Source organism: Manacus candei, unplaced genomic scaffold, assembly GCF_025592945.1.
Source record: "Manacus candei isolate 608988 ecotype Guabito, Panama unplaced genomic scaffold, ASM2559294v1 h1tg000034l, whole genome shotgun sequence".
Classification (NCBI taxonomy): Eukaryota; Metazoa; Chordata; class Aves; order Passeriformes; family Pipridae; genus Manacus; species Manacus candei.
The window spans coordinates 14964466-14987310 of NW_026138082.1; the positions used below are offsets into that span (position 1 = coordinate 14964466).

At 39.5% G+C, this 22845-nt stretch overlaps 1 protein-coding gene across 3 annotated transcripts in view; it reads right to left on the reverse strand.

Moving 5' to 3' along the window:
• Positions 1–22845, reverse strand: part of SOBP (sine oculis binding protein homolog) — a 116650-nt gene that overhangs the window by 89034 nt on the left and 4771 nt on the right. For all 3 annotated transcript variants that reach the window (XM_051792367.1, XM_051792365.1, XM_051792366.1), the window contains 3 exons: positions 17845–17983; positions 15844–16029; positions 3628–3779 (listed from right to left, as the gene is read on the reverse strand). In XM_051792367.1, the coding sequence (XP_051648327.1) occupies positions 3628–3779; positions 15844–16029; positions 17845–17983 (477 nt within the window). The remainder of the gene's footprint in view (positions 1–3627; positions 3780–15843; positions 16030–17844; positions 17984–22845) is intronic.

Consider the following 22845-nt stretch of genomic DNA (forward strand, 5'->3'; position numbering starts at 1 on the left):
ATTTGATCTAGTCTAAATACTTTAAGTTTCACTTAATGGAGTAAAACTCTTAATTTTTTCTTCATTTATTTCTGGTAATTTAGACAAACTTATTCTATTGGGAGAGCCATTATAATTTCAAAACATATTTATTTCTATTCTTGCGAGGCATGGCTGCTGATATAGATAATTTTAAATGGTCATGACTTCAAAATACCTGGAGCAATATTTGCATTTCTTACGAGAAAAGCAACTTAAAGTTGCAGAAGTCCTTTTCCTTACAAACTTCTCATCCCAGCCATGCAGCTCCCTGACAACCCTGGCTATGTAGAGATGCAGGGTACAAGGCACAGCTTCTGGAGCACAAATAAACTCAACTCCACCAGGACAAAAGGCAGGAAGGACTGATGTGCACTTCTGCCTAAACTACTTGAGTTCAGAAGCTCCTGAGACCAGTAAGTTACCGGCTTATTCCAGTGTTGCTATGCTTGCTAAACCTACTGCAGAAGAGGGCTGGGAAGGAGTTAGAAGTTGGGAGCAGTCAGTGCCCAGATGACCTGGGGCTTTCTGGAGCACTTTCATGGCACTTCATCGTGGTCTCCTGTCAAACCTTCTCCCAGCTGGGAATCTGTGGGGCATGTAGCACTGCAGTGTGCATTTGTCCTGTATACAGGAGATGATTCTTTTCATTAGAATGATGACAAAAGTCCTAATTCTGAACACAGCAATTGCCATTCAGGGATGGATAATTTGCAATATTACTTAGTGCTGTTTTGAGACATTAGTGATGACTTATTCTTTACTGTTTAAACAGTCCTATCATTTTAAGCAAGTGCTTATTACAGCACTTCTTATCTAGGGGAGGGAGGGAAGATTGCTTAACAAGATCCATTAGGAAATTCAAGCCTTAAATAAAGTGACCACAAAGTCCTATCAGCTCCCAGAAACACAGCAGCTGTACATATTTAATGTAATACAACACTATATTGTGGTGGAGATCCACTGCTTAAAACATACATAAGGCAGGCGAAATGTGACTATTTTGCTTCTCTGTTTGAAAAATGAGAAAGTGTGGAGTGGTATAACTTCTTAAATACATAAATAAGCATTAGACTCATGGAGAAGACAGGTACGCTGTTGGGCTAGAAGTTATAGATTAAAGGTCAGCAGTTAAATCTGAAACTACTGCAGCCTGGTTCCTTTGATCTTGTTCCTCTTGTTCCACTCTATTACTAACAGGTGAGATGTAAAACAAGAAGCATGAGGGTCTGCTGAATTCTACTGTACTTGTCTTAATTTAATGGCAGCACTTCCTAAATATTCTGTCCCCTGATCATTTAGTGCCATAAACACACATGCTACAGCTACAGATTTCCCCTGTTTGCTCAGATCCTGTGCAATTCCAGGTTTCCACAGGTCCAAAGGGGAAAAAAAATTTACTCACTGGCTTAGCTTTGAAGCAGAGCCAATGTACCAATAAACAGGCTATCAAAAATGTTATCTCACCATGTTTTGCCAAGTCCTCCTATATGGCATTTTGTTAGTTTGCAACCCTTTTAGTGAATAATAAGACATTTCACTGGTATATGATGGTATATGATAGGAACATCTACTGTATTATGAGATATATATATGTGTGTGTATATATCTATGCATATACACACAAAAAAAATTATAAATACAGAGAGCTTTCTGGATGGAAATATTCAGCATCGTTTAGCTTTCAGAAGAAGTTAACAGAGGTGTAGGAAAGGGAACTAAGGAGAATGAGATGCTCTAATTCATCCCTCCTCATAATACAAGGACAAGGAGGCCTCCAATAAAGCACAAGCATAATAAATAATAAATCAGGTAAAGGGGAACTTTTTCATATCCTGCCTGACTGATTGAATTCATGGTCATAAACTATTACTGAACCCTGCTATTAATGGGTTACTAGAAGGTTGAAGAACACCTATGCATTATGTTAACATGTATTTATTTTCATTTAGTGGGGATCTAAACCTCCTATTTCAGGATCTAAGATGTAGGTGAAGAAGAATCCACTAAGAACTACTGTTCTTTCATCTGCGTCTCCAAGCTTTCCCAAATTATCTGGTACTCATCAATTCTGAACACACAGTACCACCTAAGCAGGATCCCTGATAATGCCTCCATTACTATGAACTATCTTAACTATCTAACCCATGTAAATTTGTGACTGGAAGTCATAGGAGCACTCAGCTGACAGGGATCTGTATCCTGTCAGCCTAGAGTTTCTAGCCTGTGTCTTACCCGTTGTTAACGCACACTGAACTGCATGTGCGTACACGTGTGTGTGTGTGCACGTACACTTACATCCATGTGAGTTTATTTTCGAATGAGGAGTACTTAAGGAGCATGTATTTCCCTCCTCTACACTTTTCTTTAGACAAAAAGAATGTAAACAACACTTCAGAGAAGACTCATGTGACTTTTTCTTGCCTGTCTGCTCCAGTAGACACTATGAGCTTGATTCTCCAAGACTGCCATTAAAATTCCACTCTACTGATTTTTGCAACCTAATTCTTCAGGCGTTTTTGTTTTTTTTTTTTTTGGTAGGATGATGTGACCCAAATTTATAAAGGAGGTTAATTTGCTATAACATTGCATCTTGAATATAGAATCCATATGTATTTATTTGTTATTATCATATGTGTAAAAGACCAGATTTAGAGACCTGAATTCAATTTGAACTTGGCAGGCTTGGTATGTTGTGTAGCATGAGGGAAGATGGCATCATTTAGGATGCAGAGGGTTTTATGAATGATAAACATCTCTAAGACAATAAAGCTACCTGAAGTCTCACAATATTTAGCACCAAAAGGACATAGCTACTTTTTAAACAACTAAAAATATTGGAGTGTTTCTTCTTTATTTTTCTTTAAATGACATATTGCACATTCTGCTATACAGAAACAGCTGCTGAAGCAACCTAGAGGGCATTTTCAGGCACTGTACTTCAGTGATTACAGCAATTTTTGTAGACATTCAATATTAGGATTGAATTCTAATTTTAGACAGAGTTAAATTTAAATTGAGTAGGAGGGACTTTGATGTTACTTTAGATGTTCTAACATTGCCTACCCCAACCCAAAAGCTGCATAGTGTCTGAATTTTGCAGCACTGATAATTTATTAGAAATGATACATTTTAAAAGTATGAAACTAGAGCTCACTAGCAGCAGTGAAAAGATGTCCACTATTGTGATGGGACCGAGACTTAGGCCCTGAAAGCATTTACCCACTGGTCATGATTCCAGTGCCCTGGGACTTGGTAACACTGTCATACACAACCCCCCTCTACTCTACTTCCGTGATACCTCCTCTTAGTTGTGTATATGCAGCAAGTATCCTGGGACCTCAAAGCCAAACTGGGAGTCATATTAATGCTTATCAGTATTTAAATTCCCTGACTCTCACAAAACTCAAGCATGAAGCTGAAGGAAACTGAAAGAAAGAAGGTTAGTAAAGGGCTGACAGTCCAAAAGACAATACAGATGGAAAGTGGAGGGATTAGTGAAAGAGAAAAAAAACAAAAGAAAAAAGCTTCTATTAGATGCTAAATAAGACCCAAGCTGGGTCATAAAGCTATGTCTATGTAGATTGCATCTTTCCTTATTTCTCTTACCTTGTTTCTCTTGAAATATGCTCTTCGGCAAGCTGCAAAGCACTTCTCGCTGCAGAAGCATTTCACTTCACTTCCCATACTCAGGGAATAGCGCTTGATTCCAACTTTCTGGCACCAGGCACACATTATTTGTACATTTGACACATCATCTTCTACAACAAAAATATAAGAACAATGTTTACATGAGATACAAACTCCTTCCTCAGACATCTGCACAATTACTCTTAGATACAAATAGCACTGCTTCATCTTATTTCTAACTTCCTCTCTGTCAGAGAGCAGAACTGTGCATGCCTGTGATCACCAGTTTCATCTCAGGCAGCCGGAGACCCATACCAGCCAGCCTTGGCAGACTAAAACCTGCTACTAAAATGGCTGGAAAAGATTATTAGCTTCAAAAATGGTGCATGGCTGAAAACCTCTGGAAATCTCAAGAAATTTTTTGTGTGTTTAAGAGTGCACAACTCCTTATTAAATGAGTAACCAAGACTGGAGGCTGAGTATTGTTGCTTTGTTCTTGTTACTTACAGTCTGCAGTAGTGAGCCCCTGAGATGTTCTGCTCAGCAAGCTGGTGACAAAACACAGCTAGAAGAGACTGCACCAAGGTAGGTCTCTAACACAAGCCCTCTTCTAAATAGGAGGAAGGAACATGGAATGCCCCTTTTCTGCAGTTTTGAAATAATGACTAGCGTAAAACAGCTTTTGTGTGAATTTGACAGTCACAGAAACACAGACCTGAGCAAAACAGAAGATGCAGCACTGTGGTAAAATCTGCCATGTTATTTTCCAGTCATTATGCTCATCGGTCAAATTTTATTTCAGGTAGAGTTCCCAAGCTTCTTTCAAGCTCTTCTCTAACGTGTGTTATGAATGTGGCATGTAATGCCTTCTGTCATGTAAAAAGACCTCAGGACTTATTTGCTAAAGGGCAGCAATATCCTTGTGTGGTCATCGTTCCCACCTCAGCTTCACAGACAAGGGCAGTGAATAGTTAAGCCTACTGAACAGATCAAGGTAATAAGTTAGCAGGAATCTTTCTGACTTAGAATTCTTCAGTTCTCATGTCCAGTTTATGATACAGAGTGACCTTTCAGTTACAGACAGCAGCCATTGTCTAACTTCTGGAAAAAAAATCCCTGAAGACTAATTGTTAAAGTAGTTCCTGATCCATGAGCTGTGGAGAATTCATAGCTCAGAGATTCTGTCATGCAGCCATCCTATTTCCCTATAAAGGATTTGTTTTTGAAGCTACGCTGTCATCGTTCTGTAAAATTATTGGCAAACTAATTTTTAGCAGAGTGATTTGGCTCCTTTCCCTGACTATCATAACTCAGAACTACGTGCTGCATTTTACTCACCTTATTGGAATAAATATTGCTAGTTTAATAACTTTTTTTCCTTCAACAAATTGTGTTATGATTTACAGCGACAAATAAAATTCTACAATGTAAAATAATGACCTCTTAGTTTTAATCAGACTGTCTACCTTTAAACCAATATTTAAGGCTAAGTTATAACACAGATTTGTGTTTAATGTATTTTATCACTTACCCTTTAGTGTGGGATTTGCCAATATTATAAATACCTTCATATACTGCACATCAAGGGAAATCAAAACACTATTGCCAAAATTATCACGAGCCATCTACAGGGTCAAAAAGCCTGCCCCTGAGCTGACTGTAATATCAGCCATGCACACAGGGTGCTGCTACAGTGGTGTTGCACAGGGTCATTGCAGCTTTCTCTCCAGACAAGTCTTGTCCAGGATGCTAACTACTCCAGCACAGACCAAGAGCTCTTCCTCCCATTTTTATCCTGAGCCATTTTAAAATACTAAGCTTTTACAAAGGGACCTGGATTCAGCTACTTTTACACCATAATAAACCAATTCCTTACAGACTGAACCTGCCCCTTTGAATGTATCAGGGCAACAGAAGATCCTCTGAATCAAAGGAACCAGACGGCAGACTCTTGTTTCAGATAACAGCAACATTTATTCGCCTACTGATAAGAAGTATTTTATCTCTGCAAAAGAGAAGATCTACCAGTGATACCTTTCTAATAGCCTTCATTTCTGGTGAGAGTAACTCTCTTAAATGAAAAAAGAATATTACAGAGCTGAAAGAGAGTTCACTGGCAAAGTAGGTGCTGGAATAGCTCTTTTTGAAGCAAGTTGTCTTGTCTGGGGCACAGTTTTAAGGGGGAACACAGAGCTTCACCACTGGAATTCTCAGGGGCTTTCATGAGCGACTTGATAGGGAGAACACCTCAGCTATCATTCAACTCCTGTTCACTGATACTCATGAGCTGTCTCTCATGGATGATCAGAAAGATACACACAATTGTCTGTTTTCAATTACACAGGTTCCCACCAGCAGCTGTTTACATGGAAAAGCCACATTATGCATTTTTCTGCAGGAGGTTATGCAGGCCAGTAAGATTCAATCCACCTCCTTCTACCAAAGACTTTCTCTAAGATACATCCTGGCAAGGAGAGGAGAGGAGGAAAGAGGGAAAGGGACCTACTATGTCAAGTTGCTATCTTGCCATGCTCTGACCAGTAAAACTTCACCACCACCTCATGGGGACTCCTTTGAAGAGCATTGCTTCACTTGTGGTCCATGGATCTGACAGTCAATAAAACAGCAAAGAATGGTCTACAAACTACTACTTCCAGTCACTGTCTGCACTTCCTGGAAGTGACAGGTGATATCCAGGAGTCATCATCAATAGTCATCAAAATGTTCATCATTTTGAAAGAAGGGAGAAAGGGAGAAAAATAGTCTAGCTAAATACATAGAAGTTCAATTATTTCTCTATTCTACTCCCTTCTCACCCTAGTCATCAAACAATGGTCACATACAATATAATCCTTTTCATGGTAACAGTAATAATAAAACTAGATGCCTCTTCATTTAACAGACTCAGGAACATGCTACAAAAGGATTAATCGAGCATGGCCACGTGAGGCAGCCAGGAAACACCAGTACTTCAGAAGACGGTTTAGAGCATGCACTTCCTGAGACAGTACACTAATACATCACTATTTAAGTAATCTCCCTCAGGTGTAGGTTTGCCCAAGTCAATTTTTGATGCACTTCTAACTTTTTGTAACAGAGTTCATCAAGTGAAATAGAAAATATCCAGTATTACACAATTATGGACCATCAGTAGGAGCCCTGTCCAGGAGGAAAACTTTGTCTAAAATCAAATCCTTTCTTTCATTTTCAAGTGAAGTTAAGAATAGCAGAGAAAAGGTCCCAGGCTTTGTGCCGAGGAGAGGTACAGAGCTATGACCTATGGCCTATGGGTGTGGATGACAGGTGGGGACAATGATAAAGGTCCGAACCTGACTGTGTGCTTTCCTTCTTGGCACCAGTTGTGGCAGAGATCTGAGTAGGCCTTGTGAAAATAACTAATAGGGATGTTTTGTTACAGTGTATTAAGCTTAGTGATCAAAAAAAGATGACTGTAATGTTAACAGAAAGTGATACTTCGTGTGTTTCTACCAGCAATCGGAAGTAAAAACTTAGACTCAAAACAGTAAGACTGTGTGAAATACGTAAAGCCAGAGTCTTGGGATTTAACTGCTGTCATTTGCTAAACACAAATTGAAATAATATGAAACCAAAAATTCAAATCTTCCATTCCATTCAAGATAAAATTCCTCTCACTTTTTCACAGACTTTCGTTTTTCAAGGCCAAATTCTTTGAAAATCACTTTACCAGATTCCCGCGCTTCTTTCAGGAAAAATGTATCAAATTCCTGTCCCTAGAACACTCAGCAAGAAGAACCTGAAGCAACAAGTTCAGAGGGAAGTAGGAATTTCAAATCCAGCAATTTGAGACTGCTTATCTGTCTTCAGTCTTTATTCTAATATTTTTCTGATTAGAACTGTACTAAGAAAGCTTCTCCACAATAATTACATCAGTATACTACATCGGCAATGTTCTCCTTTGCTCATAGTCAAACTTTTGCTGGTAGTTTGGCTTAGTATATCTACTTAAAGTAACATGACACTATGTCTATGTCCATCACATGAACTCTCACTGGAGCAGATCTTCTGATGAAGATCATTCACCATCACTTTTAGGACTTACATAGCTATGCTGACACATGTTTGTAAAGTACAAAAATATCATTTGCAAGTCCTGGCACTGATCATCCCGAGTGAAAGAAAATACTATTTAATAACTGCATTTTTTTTCCTCCATCTGGGCCTTCAACTTTATGACCTGATTTTGCAAAGTGTTTAGCATATTCTCATATCTGTCACACTTATGACAGGTAGCATGGGCACTCATACAGGTGAGACAAAGAGGAGATGGCACTGACACAACTGAATAGTAACAGGAGAATATTCAGCAGAACGTACATATTGCTGTCCTCTGTAATTACACCACGTAATAGAAAGATATATTCCTTCCACATACTCTACAAGGTCTAAATTTCCAGCCTCTACTTTTCTGAGATCTCAACTCTTCATAAGAAGAGCTACTGTGGGAGTTACAATATTGTGTTTTTCTGCCCCTAGGTCGTGTCATTACAGGTGGAAGAATTACTCCCTGCACCCACCACACAGACACCGTTCAGTTACATCTCCTTGTGGTTTTTAGCCTGTGTATTTTTCATAATGAACAATGCAATAAACACAGAGTGCTTGCAGTGTTAAATCATGTTCCCAAAGGGAGTAGTTTGTATAACAAGATAAAATTATCACATTATAATAACTAAATATGCATCAGTCTAAAGCATGCTTCAATTAATCATCAAAAGTTTGCACCGCCTCTTTAGGTCTTAATTAAGCGGAATGTTTGGTATTTTTTTCCTTTCAAACCAGTGTGAAGGAGCTGCAGAAAATTGTTCCTCTTAAATCCAAAGAGCAGCAGTTTACATTAATCGATCTTATACGGAACCATAATTTGGAGAGGTGGGGGGAAGTGAAGGAAGGCAATGAGTACAACAGAGTAAATGCATCATGTACAGTCCTGTGTCTTTATCTAAGCAAACCAGCATGACCTACAGTGTTTAATATAATGTTCCTAAAATCCCTACAATTCTGGAGTTAGATCCTGATCAGCTTACTGGTTTACTAAGTTTTAGGTTGCAATATCTACTAATAACCATTTTGAACTATCTGATACATATGTTCAATTTTAACTCCAGTTTCAAAAAGGTGGATGAAACTAAATGCAGCTACAGCTCTAATCCTTTACGTTATTATGATCCATAAGCAGGTACTTCAAAACCTTACTTTCCACATTTCCTTGCAAGAAATGCAGCAGGAGATACTCAGTTCTTCAGTCAGGAAAATAATGAAGGTGCCCAACCACAGTACTGAAAAAGTTCTGTTGTGCAGAAGGAAGACCAGGAGGACACAGGGTTTGGGATTGAGATTTCAAATATGGCACTTGGACTGAATGAGCTTGTATGAAACCTGTACCTTGTCTGTGGTTGTATCTGTGATCTGATACAGCAAATATTTGGCATCCCATCCCTCCGCAGTGTCTCCCAACCATCCAACTCTGGTATTAGTTTCCTTCCACCACACTATCAGAAGCCATGTCTACCCACTACTGCTTTCTTCCACTTTTCCTCTCTTTTTCTGTTTGCTGCATTCTACCCCCTCACACAGGCAGTGCAGATTCCAGGTTTTTTTGGTAGGGAGCTAAAACAGCACTTTTACCTTTAGATGGTAAACTATAAACTGGTATATAATCATTAAATATTTTAGCTGCTTTCTCTACGACTTTCTAATGAAAAGCTGCAAAACTTCCTTTTATAAAGACATTAGATCTTAACTTGACTCTAGCATCTGCAGCAATAACAATAAGGGCTCACTGTTTCCACTGGGATGTGCCAGGATTTCAGAATTGGTTAATTCCGAGTTACCCGCCTGCTGCTTCTGAAACCCCAGATCGCTGTTGAAGAAAACCAAAGAGCACGTATTCAGACTTCTCATCCCAAAGCGGTTCCTGATGTTGCTGATCCCAAGCAAGGCAGAAGCACCATTACAGTAATTTTTCTTACACCCAAAATGATTTACCAAATCAATCTCAAACTAAAAAAAATGAAGAAACAAACTCCTGAGACATTGTTGTAGATCCACTTGTGATATCACTTAAGTGCTGATCCTCTAAATAGATGGGGGGTGTGACAAACTTAAGGTACAAAAAGTACCTTAGAAAAAGTAATTACCAGAGGAAGATTAAAAAATAGGGCTGACAATAGAAAGCTTGCTGCTGCCATCACTATGGAAATACCTCAGAGGCTCTACAATGCATTTCCTTTTAAGGACCAGTCTCGAAGTTCACTACTCTGCCAATAAAGCAAAATGTCCCAGCTCCTTTTAAAAAATCATTTTGGGGAACCACCGCCTGCCTACATTTTCTATGTATGAGCTTAGGCACATTCTTATGCATAGTTCAGTAAGGACTGAATACACAACACAAAAGCTGGCATTTAGGTAGGTTTTAAATATGTGGAAAAAAGTACCTATTTCAGCTAATAGAGGGGGAACTCCCTGTGTATTTTGAATATATGCTATTAAGGTGAATGTGTGGATTTGTGATTTTGTTTTTAGCACAAAGGAAACACTTGGCCCTCTACACAGAGCAAAAGATATCAACAGTGGGCTAGATGGGGCAGGCATCCTGGCAACCACTAGCATTTAAAAAAAACAGGCAGCAGTAAGCTTACTTACTAGTTTCAAACTGAAAACAAGAGAAATAATTTGAAGAGTAGTGACTACAGGATTTGCTGCAGTGGTCTTTATTAGAGAGCTAAACCTGTAGTTAGAGAAATTGTAATGTTGTTCAGCAACTGGAATAAGATATTTGTGAAATATTGAAGAGGGATCCAGAGCGTAGTAAAATGAAAGTCTCCTCAATATATAGACTTAATTAGATCTAATAGTATGGTCTTTATTTAAGGAAAACTGCCACTGTATTCCACCTTGAATCAAACTTCTTAGTAATGCAGTCGTAGATCCAATTCCTTGGTGAATTTTGACAGATGATCTAGAAGTTTATTTTTACTGCCCTGCTAAACACCATTTAAAAGATCTTTGATGCTTCCAGATTCCTCGAATACAATATAAATATTGAGAGAGGTTTCAGCAGGCAGTTCCAGAATGTTTGTAGGGCAGGGACTCTGCTTATTCCCACATGTTGCACAAAGTTACTCATGTGCACCTGTATTTACAAAATCTCCCATAAACTTTAATTCTAAAGTAATATTAAGACATAACACAGAAAATCACTCATTCCTTTCTATAAAATAACTAATTACTCACTTTAGTATTTGAATCTGACACTTCCTCGCCAGCTTAGGTCACGAGTCTATTTTACAAGGTAGTCAGAACTGGAAATGCTTCTGCTCCTCCTTTAAGACATTTTGCCTCACCAGATACAGTTCTTCTAGCCCAGTTCTTCTTTACTTTCCTGAGTTTCTGATAGCTTCTGGTACAATTCCAATCATTATAGTTTGGAAATCACTGAACCTAACATTGTGTAGAGACACTGATCTGTGGGTTGTAAGTTTTAAATATCCTTTCCTTTTCCAAATGTACTCAGTATCTTGTGAAAACCCTGGGAGGGAGCATAATTTTCCCCTTGTACTTCTTTCCACTGTGAAAAGCTCAATCAACTGCATAACATCATCCTGTCTGCCTCCTCTTCCACTGTGTCCCTTGGCAGTGACCTCCCCTCGCAGCTCAGTACGGCAGGGAGCTGGTTCTTGTTTGGGATGCTCAGAGGAGCAGAAGCACTCTGTGTATTGCTTGTACACAGAAGGAGGAAGGAAAGGGAAAGATTTTGCCAACATCCATGCTCAAAGGATAGACCAAGCAGCAGTTGTACCTCCCCTACCAAGGCACTGCCATTGCGATCCCAAGATAAAGTAAGTCAAAGAGCCAAAGAGCACTCAAAGAAATGGGAAAACTGAGACACCATAGCCTCCAGCAGGTGCCAGGGGGAGGAGGCAGCGTGTTCTCACCTGCACTGAAAGAATTTTTTGCATTCTTCTTTAACTAGTCTTGATTTTTGCCTTCCTTCATCCCATGTAACAAGAGTTGTCCAAACTTGCCTGAGCAAAAGGGCAGAGTCACCCTAAGTGCCCTCTTAGATTTACTGTCATTAAGGGTTGCAGAATAAAAAAGGTTTGCACAAAACATACTAAGGTCAACTATTCTGCACAACTGTGGTAGAATTTTTAGTTCTAGATCATTCCTGGCTATTGCATTTCTGTTCCTTGCTATTTCTATATAATTTTTAAATTGGAAAAAAAACAACCCACAAAAAAACCCCACCCACCTTCTTTACGTTGCTGTGGAGAAAATAAGAATCTTCTAACACTAAGTAGAAATAAACTTAGGATCAATGATTTGCAACAAGCTGTACTCAAGACTAACCCTGAAGATCTCGCAGAATCTCCTGCCAATTCTAAACGTAGTGACCAGCCTGCCGGGCAAGACAGACGGTTATTGGCCACAAGGAGACTCTTACACCAGCTCTCTGGAGGCTGCACTGACTTCTTTTTTGCTTCCAGATGCAGGTTGGATGGCTGACATTGACTTTTAAAGTCACATTTGTTTTGAGACTGCCTGAGTGTGGTCTACCTGCCTGGTGGTACAAATCAGTGCAATGGTCTTGCAAACAGCCTCCACATCAGAGTAATTTGCATCCCTCTGGTGGAGGCTTCCCATGACTGGATTTAGCATCCTCCACTGACATGCTATAACGAGTCTGTAGACAATCAGTGCACCACATAGGGCCCATGCATTTAACTCAGCCTTTTTTGGGTGCAATTTTGAGGTACAGCAAAGAGAGAGTGCCTTTACTGGATCTACCTATTTGGTTAGGTAGACCCCTAATGTTTTCCAGGATCATATAAGCCAATTTGTACCTAACATTTCATTTGACTAAAAGAGAAATCTGAACAGCTTGGAGACAAATTTTAGTCAGATCAGTCAAAATTATTTAGTTTTCAAAACACCTTACTGCAAAGGCGTAAGGAAAAAAGGTAATTTTGTTAAATGTTCAAGGTTTTAGCCTGGTTGTACAAAATATGAATGCAGATAGGACACAGTTCAGAGTTTTTCAGCACACTCAAGGAAAACCTAATCTGCTGAAATCTTCAATGACAGCTTCCTAGACACAGTTTAGGATCAGCACTACTTCCCCCTCTTGCTCAAGCTGGTAGCTGTTTCTGATATCAAGAGTCATATTTGCTTCCCTGGAAATCCTGTTTCCCTTGGCTTCCTGACTGTCTTCCCCAGTGTCTTCTACCTCTACAATTGCTACATCAGTGCACATTGCCAAGTATCCTTCCCATTTCTCCCTTCAGGCTTCTGTGAGCATCGCCCATGCTCTGCTCTTTCTCTTCTCCCTCTTATCTGAACAGAATTTTATCAGCAAAAATTATTCAACTAATAATTCATTGTGACTGTTTCTTGGATCTGCTTATCCTCTTCAGACCATTACACTCCTGTCCAAATGAATACCTCAGCCTGTCTGACACCTTTTTACTCATGCTGACCCTTCTGTTCAAGATCAATACAGCAAGAATTAAAGTCTTAATAATTTCTCCCTGAGTGCTCACTCCATATTATTTGCTCAATAAGGTTGGACTGCACCATCTTTCCTGTCTTTCAGGTTCATGATTTAGGTATCATTTTTACCTATGGGCACTCTGTTTCGAGCTATATTTAAGTCTTGTCGATTTTTCTCCTGTACAATATCTAAAAGCTTTCCTCATCCATTCACAAAGTCTGGACGCATCCCAATTCTTAGCATATCAGTCACTACAGTGCATTACTACCTGGTTTTCTCTCTGGCCCATAATGTAACCTTGTCCTATGTGTGTCTACTCAAAACACACTGTAAATGTCCCTTTTCCTGCCCAGTGTTTCAACCTCGAACCTTTTTCTTGGTCTCTTTCTGCCTCTCCCTCTTGTCGTCTTACTTCATTTATTAACTCAAACAAATGTAAGCTGCTTCTGTTCTTGTCACAGGTCAGTCATAGTCTGTCTGTCCCCCATGTTGAAAATTAATGACGTGAGTCTAATCATTTGCATGCTCAACTCAAAAAGCACCTTTGTGCTGTTTCCAAGGTCATCCCCTGTGTTTGCGAGGGACTCCAAGAAAACATCCCCAGAGTTACTCTTGTCTGGCTTTGTACCACTCTGAAGTTTTCTGCTTTGATGTAGTGCCCACAGAACAGTGTCAAAGTGCAGTGCCAAGACCACTGCCTTGCACATTGGCTCTCCTTTGTACTCCCTTTTCTACTTGTATTCACCAGTCGTTTCTTGCCAGGTTCTTTGGAGTGATCATGAGTAGGGCACCTACGCCCTAAGATAAAACAAAACAATTACTGGCCATGCTTATTGCAAATCCCACAAAGGTTGTGGTTCTCCTCCCCCTCCAGTCCTCCCAAGCTTTGCTCTCTAAAACAAAAGTGAGATAAATATGTTCATCTGCTCAGAAGTCATGGTAATCTAGTGCTCATTACTGATCATGGGATAAAGTCAGAGGAGGCAGAGATTATGCATTTATATCCCCTATGTAGGTAAAACAACAATCATTATTATTTAATGGATTTTAAAAAGTAAAGTTGAAAAATACTTATGAAAAGCCTTCTCTGCATGTTACCCTTAGTGGTACATTCAAACACAGGATCATATACCATAGGTGGATGGACAAAGAACAGAAGGCAGTTGACTTGGCCAAGACTAGCCTGTGTCCATTTAACTAGTGTTGCAGTAATTTGTTTCTCTACTTCATAGTTCCATCTCCTCCTGCTTATTTGATGTCATAAAAATCCAGCAACTGTGGCAATTTGCACAATGCATGCTATAGCCTTGTGTTCGCATACCACAAATTCAGCATTCTGGATTCATTTGTGACTCACATTGGAGGGGAAAATAGCTTGGGATGGCACAAGCCCTTGATTAAAGCTTTAGGGCCAAATCAACAACGGCTGAGGATCCAGCCCATATGGCCCGAGGTCTTTAGCTGTGTAAAGGTTGCAGGAATGGGCCCAAATAGCTTTGGTAATTAGCAAATACCATATAAAATAGATTGAAAGTTTTTGGCAGGGAATGAATATTGAGTAACATTTTTAAATTATTCATAGCATATTAGTATACTTCTATAGAGAAAAAACTCAAGGGCATAACAATAATTTAGGGGGGGCAACTGTACATGACTGACAACAGGCAAACACATTCTGGGACTGATCAGTATTTTACAGTTACCTTTTGAAAAAGCTACAAAGGGCAGAGGTGACCATCTAACAGCCAGGACCTAATCCTACAAGCTGTTCTGCCTGTGCAGAGGCACCCTTGCACCCGGTGGGGACTCTTTAGCCAAAGTGCCTCCCTGTGTGCGTAGAGAGCTACTGTTACAGGGTAGGTGTTGCATGTCACCCTGATCACTCAAGAGCAACCAGAACAACATCCAGGGACATCCATGGAAGCAGGACTGAGCCTATTCCTATCTAGATTCACCAATTATCACACTGTGTGGAGCAGTAAACAATAACACAACAATTAATCACCTTGGTGTAGCAGCAAGAGTTCCTTTCACAGATTACAGTAAGCAGCATGCAGAGCCGAATAAATAATTTTTCATGCAAACTCTGAGGAATGGCATATTATAAAATCACTCCTGATAAAAATCTAATGAAAAGGTAAAACATCTCAGCACAGTCTCCTGGGTAGAGTGAAGATCTTATTAAACCCTCAAGAGACAATGGTCAGGGATTTCAATGGAAATCAAGAGACAGTTTTCCCAGTATGAGCTTGTTAACCTGATATACAGATATGATACTGATTTGATGGCTTTGTCTCTCTCACTCTTTCCTTCATGAAACCTATTTTCAATTTAATAATCTTCCATTAATTTATTTAAAGGCTTTATTCACCAGAACAAAACCTTTTTTTTTTTTCTAAAAGCAGATTCTACTGAAGTGCTGAGAGTATAATACAGCATGAGAAATGTCACAAGCAGTGCAAGTTTGTTGTCACTGCATTTGCAGAAGTTTTTCAAGAATACTAAAGCAACTAAAGCCACTCTTCCACTCCATTTTAAAGCTCCCTGTGACCGGATTTCAATCATTTCAAAATCAGCCCTCTTGCTAAGACATCATGATCTAGCAGTCTCAGGACATTGTCAATGACAGCAACTACTTTTAAAAAATGTTCATTAGGATTTACCTGCTGGTGGCTTTATGAAAGGTGGTGGAATTAATGGGACAATAATAGGTACATTCCCATGATCCTTCGACCCTGCTGGTGAGTCCGATAGTCCATTTCCTGTTGCAAGCCCTGGGTAGCTTGGGTTTATATTGTACGGTGAAATAACACTGTCCTCGGGTAATTTTGGTTTTGGCAAAGAATTTTCTGTAAAACACAAAGAACACATTGTACAGTATGACACATATATTTCTTAAATGGCGTTACATAGTTTCACCAATCTCTTCATTAAATTACTTACCCTAACACAAGAAGAGTGCACAAAAAACCCCAGACATTTTCCCTTTTATAGAAATTTATACTTTCCAGTATTCTTCAGAAATGCTCCATTTTTTTTTAAATCAAATTCACGCTTTCTTTTTGCAAAAGGTAAAAGGTAGGATTATTTTGTATGCCTTGTTTCGTCAATGGCATCCTATTCCTGTACTTTATTTCTACTGTTTGCATGGTGATCACACCCAGTGTACTGTGACTTCACCAATGCAAGAAGCATAAACTGAAGAGGAAAAGAATTCTGAGTAGTAATAATGAAAAGGATTTAAAGAAATTAACAAAATATTGAAATCACAGCAAAGTGTGCATGAAATGATGACAGTTATTAATCTAATTCTTTAATCCCAAAAATCACCTCAAGATTCTTATTGGTAGGAATTTCTCTCATACACTTCAGCTATGGGGCAGGACTTAATTCTCAATACTCCCTCTCTTCCCATCTCTCAGAACAAGAAATGTACTTTTTTCCCTTTCATAGATTGCACACACCAAAAATTCCTACCTGCACAGACATTCGACATCTGTGGTACATAAAACATAGGATTTGTATCACGTGCCCATAAAAAAAGTATGTCACAAATTTCATCAAGCATAGACTGGAGCCACAAGTCACTCAATAAAAGATCTATTTATTAAAACATAAATAAACAAAGTGCATTGCTACACAGGTACAAGTTTCTTCAAAGGCAGCTTAACACCATTGTATTTTAAATGAAAAATAATTATTGATCACCAATGTTGCTATAGAACTAACAAGCCGCAGACATTCAATTTTAACACAATTAGGTTGTTTCCCATTACCTCTAATTTTTTCACCTGTTTTCTAGTCATCTCTCCTTCAGTACTGGTCTCTCTGGCATCAGTACTCACCGCAACACTCACTGAATACAGTGCTGCTCCTGGCTATCAGAAAGAAAACCCAAAACACTGCTGCCCATGAACACAGTGAAAAGAGGCACTCCAAGAGCATAAGAGCTGCTGCAATTTCCTCTCTTTACCTCACCTTTGTGGAACTCCTGTTCGGTAAGTCAAGATGCAGTATTTTTCTACTCTTCTCTTCACTCTGATGACAAGTCCCTACCCATCCCATGGGACTGAGGTGTCAGAAGGCAAAAACTGAATGACGGAACAAACAGACAGGATCTCATCCTTTACATTTTGAATCACAAAGATTCAGCACTGTCCCAAACAAATTCCATCCCCGGAAAATTTCTACTACACTTGCAGAAGACAGTATGTTACAAAGGTGGATAAGAAGCCTTTTGTGAATGTTCACACTCATTCCTACAAGTGTTGGGAATATTCCAGTTTAAAATCTTTCAACACTTAAAGAGGTTTAAAAGCAGCCTTAGTATGGAAAGCTAAAGGGTTCCTTAAAGCCACTCTGCTAAGAAAGGGCTCCCTCTTTTCATGAGCAGTTTATTGGTACCACAGATAAATGACTTTCAACTGACTCACAAAAGGCATTATTTGTGAAGATATATCAGTAAGTGCCTACCAACAGCAATTCTGTTAAGTGATTCTCCTCATACCTTACTGGCTTCCCTATACCACAAGATACTCTCAGATATTTTTATGCAAAGCAACCAAGACACAAGTAGCACAACGTGCTTCCCAATCCACACCAATTCAGACAGTTGAGCTATTAATTCTTCTTCGCATGAACACAGAAACATGAAGTCTCATTACCTTTGAGAACAGAAATGTGCTGGCGGCTTTCCCCGTCTGCCGAGTAGTTCCTGAATTCAATATCTTCTCCATCTTTTAATTCAACCTTATCATAACCATACCAGCCAAGGAGCTCATTCATAGTGTTTTCTGCAAAGTTCTGAAAGAGAAAAATTACCTACTTATTTATGTAATCAATAACCATTTGGAAGGAAGGGAAGGACTGCATAAATTGAACTGTATCTGTGCTACATGAGGAATGTCAGGTTTGGCCCACCTCCTCAAAGACTAATGTTCATTTCATAAGTCAAGTGCATAAAGTGAAATGCATTTAAATCTCCAACTGGCACATGTAATTATGACAAAGACTCATACGTCTGTAATTTAAAGAAAATTAAAAGGGAAGTTATTTATGACTTTTGCTCTGACATTCAATGTCAGAAATATTTTAACATACATTCATCACACAACTTGTCTCTGTTCCCATAAAATATTTAAGAATGCAGCAAGAGAATAACAGAAAACCTGAATTTTTTTTCAACCAACAGTTAATCAATCTTACTGTATTACAGTCTTTTCAGCTGGAGCAGGTCACTGACACAATTACAGTTCCTTAAGGTGCACATGAACCAAATCAAATAAAATCGCAGCAAAGAAGTTTTTCCTCAGTTATAAGCCCTCACATAGTCAAACCACTTAAAAACTCTTCACTGTGAAAGCATTTTACCATAATGTTTCATACAAACATCTCTCATATTTGTTTAAGAAAACCTTTCTCAATTTTGCCATATTTATTTTTAAACTGATTTCCAAGTGGTTGTGTCTGTACGGAAATGCAAAGCGTGGAGCATGACTGTTATAACCCTCAATTTCTATTAAAAATATGTCCTCTAGGTCATATGGCAAAAATATTTCTGTAGAAAACACTCATTACTGGGCCAAGAGATTTAGTGGAGTAAGTTAAGAAATCTGCAGCCAGGCAACAAAGCTTTCTGAGACCAAATAGTGCCATGGAGCTCTACAGCTTATGGATTTAGAAAATTACCAAAGGAAACCAGCTAATGAATTATTGTGATGGCAAAGATCAGCTTAAAGTAGTATGACAACTATAAATTGAAATGAAAAAGCCACACACAAAGCCTTTACATTTGGTCTCTGCTTTTTTTTTTTTTTATCAGCACTCTTTTAAAACAAATTCCTAACTTCATATTCCTGCAAGATCTTGACATCTAAAATAATGCTTCTGATAAGCACTGCCTCCCAGGACTCTGGCTACCAGCAAAGGAATAAGGAGAATATGATGCCGATTCAAAATAAATGGTACATGTCAAATTCACAGGTTGCTAGATTTTGTCTAGTAACTGCTCTAGCTTAATTTTTGAGTGGGAGCAAGTCCAATGATAGAACACAGCAATTCTCCAGTCATTTAAACAAATAAATAAAATTAATGAAATGATAACTGCTTTCAAATTCAAAGCTACAGCAGGCACTGTGCTCCAGAACCTCAGCGCTGCACTGCTCCTGGCTCAATCATCACACCAGATTACATAGGTGTTCCTATCACTCAACGAGTGCTGTAAGGCACCTATAAGCAATAAATACAAGCAATTTGTACTCTTCCAAGAGTATTATCTGTGTAATTGTGCTACAAACATATTTTAGGAAAAGAAAACCCAAAACAAAACCCCACAGCAGATCCCTGAAGCATCAATTTCCTTTCGGTTTTTCCCCTTTTCATTTTCACTTGACCATCTGATGGAAGTCACAGTTCTGTGGCTCTCCTGTGCAGCCCTGAATTGCTGGAAAACATTGTATCATTCCAACTCTACTTTCAGACTCAGCATTGTAAGTACAACAGCCCACTACATCTGACCTATGTCACTACTACAGTTTTTAAAGAGTACAATGCAGTGTAATGTGGCTAACACCTACCTATTTCTAAAATATATATTTAAACTCTCATTTGAATGATGCAATGTTGTGTTTTAAGAACTAGCGAAAATGGGAAATTTTTCTAGAAGTTTTTTTTGTTTTTTTCTTAGCTTCTTAGAAAACTCTCCTAGTGCTGAAGAGTACCAATGCACTAACACTGCTTCTAACCCATGGGAACCCAATAACAAAATGACCTGGAACTGTGGAGTGAAATCTCACCACTGCAGCTCACCCAGAACATCCTGAAAGGGTCTATGGAAGCTTGAAGGAAAGATCTGCCAGCTTCCTTTGCTTTGCTGAATTTCAACTATGGAGACACAGCCCTAGAGACTAATCTAGCAAGGTAGAGACCAATTGACAAAGTCTTACGGACTTAAATCCCATGCAACCAAATTAATTGAGTAGCTCTAAATTTGCCTCCTGGGGGTGCTTTGTGTTTTATCTGCACTGTTGATCAACTCAGGCAATGAGTAATTTCTAATTACTTGTCAAGGAATATGTAAGCAAGGTTGTATATATGTTTATTTTTTCTTGAAAATTCATGCATGTGTATGTCTCTTCTGAAAGTAACCAAAGTGATAGTTGGGTTTGTAACAGCACAAAGTTCAAGTTATAAGTGATACAAGAAAATGAACGTTCACAATGACAAGAAATACACCGGACTTTGAAATTACCCATCATAGAGACCTGACTCTCTCATAAAAAAGTAAATCACTGTGGTCTTTCCTACTGACTTCAGCGAGAGTACAATGAGCTGCATATTAGCAGTAACAAAAGTAAACACCATTTTAACACCATGCTTTTTCAATAAGAGTGGTGTGGTTGAAAAAAAAAAAAAGAAATTAAGCCATTCTCCCTCATAATTCATCCTACCTATTACAGTGATGCAGAACACCCTTAATACAATTCAGTAACTAACTGCCAGAGCTTCATTACACCACACTTCATACACAGCAAACCAAAAGGATGACCCCATCCACAGCAAGCTGACAGTCAAACCTGAGAAATGTGTTTTTAACTCTCTTGCATAGATGGGCATCCAAAGAACAACATCACCTTCCCTCAGACTCCTGACTACAATACGCATTTACAATGATGTCTAACATCCTGACAATTGAGAACATGGTCACACAGGCCACGTCCTTGCTGAAGCCACTGTCCTGAAGCTGACCACTATTAATTCAGGGTTTCCATGTATTTTCACTTCTTTGATTTCAATGATAGACACAACCTACATGGATTCAAGATAAGGTAACAAGATGGGATTTGTAAAGACCAGTGTGGTGGCCATAATCAAAACACAAATGATGAGACGACATGAGATAATTTTCTCTGTGTGAATACAGGGGGGAACAGTAAAAGAAAAAAAAAAAAAAGAGAAAAAAGTTCTTGATGAAGCTACGGAAAGGAAGAAAGCAAATTAATACACAATCTGTACATACAGAGAAAAATCTCACTGAAAGATGTACAAGCTTCAAAAGCTTAGTGAAAGGAAGGGTGATGACTGTAACATCAAGGCTTGAGAAAAGCAACAATGTGGGACCCGAGGTTGGAGCAGAAAAGTAGAAGCAGCAGTGATGAAGCAAGCTATGCAGGAGCCAGCGGAACTGAGAAATAATGGACCTGCCAAAGACCAGGGAGGAGATGTGAAGGCGAGTGTGGGTGATCAGATGGACAATGTGTAAGGAGCTGCAATTCAAAGGCTTCTGCAGGAACAGGACAGCAGAGGCACTGAGCTAGTCCATGTTTACTTTCAGACTCATTCCCCAAAATGATGCAGAGTGTCTGTAGGATGGAGGCTGCCACCTCAACGCTGCAGTCATTGCAGAGGGCTGGGATGATGTGGAAGACCAGCACGCCAGGGAAAACCTTGCTCATCATCAATAAAATCCCAAGTAAGCAATCACACTGCTAAGCTGGGACCCTTAAGTCCAGAGCAAATTCCACTGAGCCCAAAGGGAGCCTCCCAGCAGCAGTGGCCCTGCAGGGCTTGCAGAGTTCATTGCAAATGTACAGCACTGGAACCTAACTTCACCCTGACAGGGAGGCAATGCTCAGTCCCCTGAGGGGAAACCAAGAGACCAAACTCTGCTGCCACTCACAGTGTGGGTCAGTGACAGAGCTGAGAAGACAACCACAGAAGTCCTATCTCACATCCTTCTGTGCTCACTCTGCCATGCCAAGCTCAGTTCTTTTCTGCATGCACCAAGCAGACAAGCTTCTAAGACCACAGTGGAAGAACCAACCACCTCTTCAGCTGCCAGCACACCTAGGCAGCTGGTTATCACTCTGCCAGAGCCAAACCTCCTGCTCTCCTCTAGCTGACAGCGCACCATCACAGCTGCCAAACCGCCAGAGCATTCACTATGGCTGCAGCCATCCCAACCAGCTCATCCCTGCCAAAGAAACTGGCCCAAAAATGCTCTGGTGGCCCCAGTCACGCGCCATTGCCAAAGTCCTTCCTTCTCAATGGATAGCAGTTTGGGTTTTGTCCCCTGATAAATCCCAAATCACTTATCACCCCTGCAGGGCAATGTGTGATTTGCATGTTTTAACTGTATGATTTCTCTATTCTTGTACTACACAGAAATATGGTCCCTCCTGGAAGAGCCAGGATAACTATTACGCTTGTTGGTATTTCTACTTGAATTTGCTTCCTATTCACATGAAAGATGAAGAAGAGTGTGTTGACTTGCCAGACTGTGGTTTCTTTCCTATGTGAGACTGACTTATATGCTAGGCAGTAAAAATATAATCACATTTCTTCCCACTTTAGGATTCATTTCATCGTAACAGTACACCTACAGTTTGATTTTTTACATTACGATGCATCATTTTCCCAAATCTTTGCTAATTAATACATTCTGAAACTAAGCCATGCTTCTCTTTCCATCTTAGATCTCTTGTCTTTCCTTCTCTATGAACCTTATTCACAGGGGGCAAGGCCTGGCTTCACCGAACGAGGCCTGGCAAACACGGAGGCAGGAAACACAGGGGAGAATGAGTCTGTCAGACTCATTTTCTTCTAGGTTTTACTGCTGAATGTTTATTTCAGATCTGGGAGGAAGCACAGTGGCTCCATTCCATTTC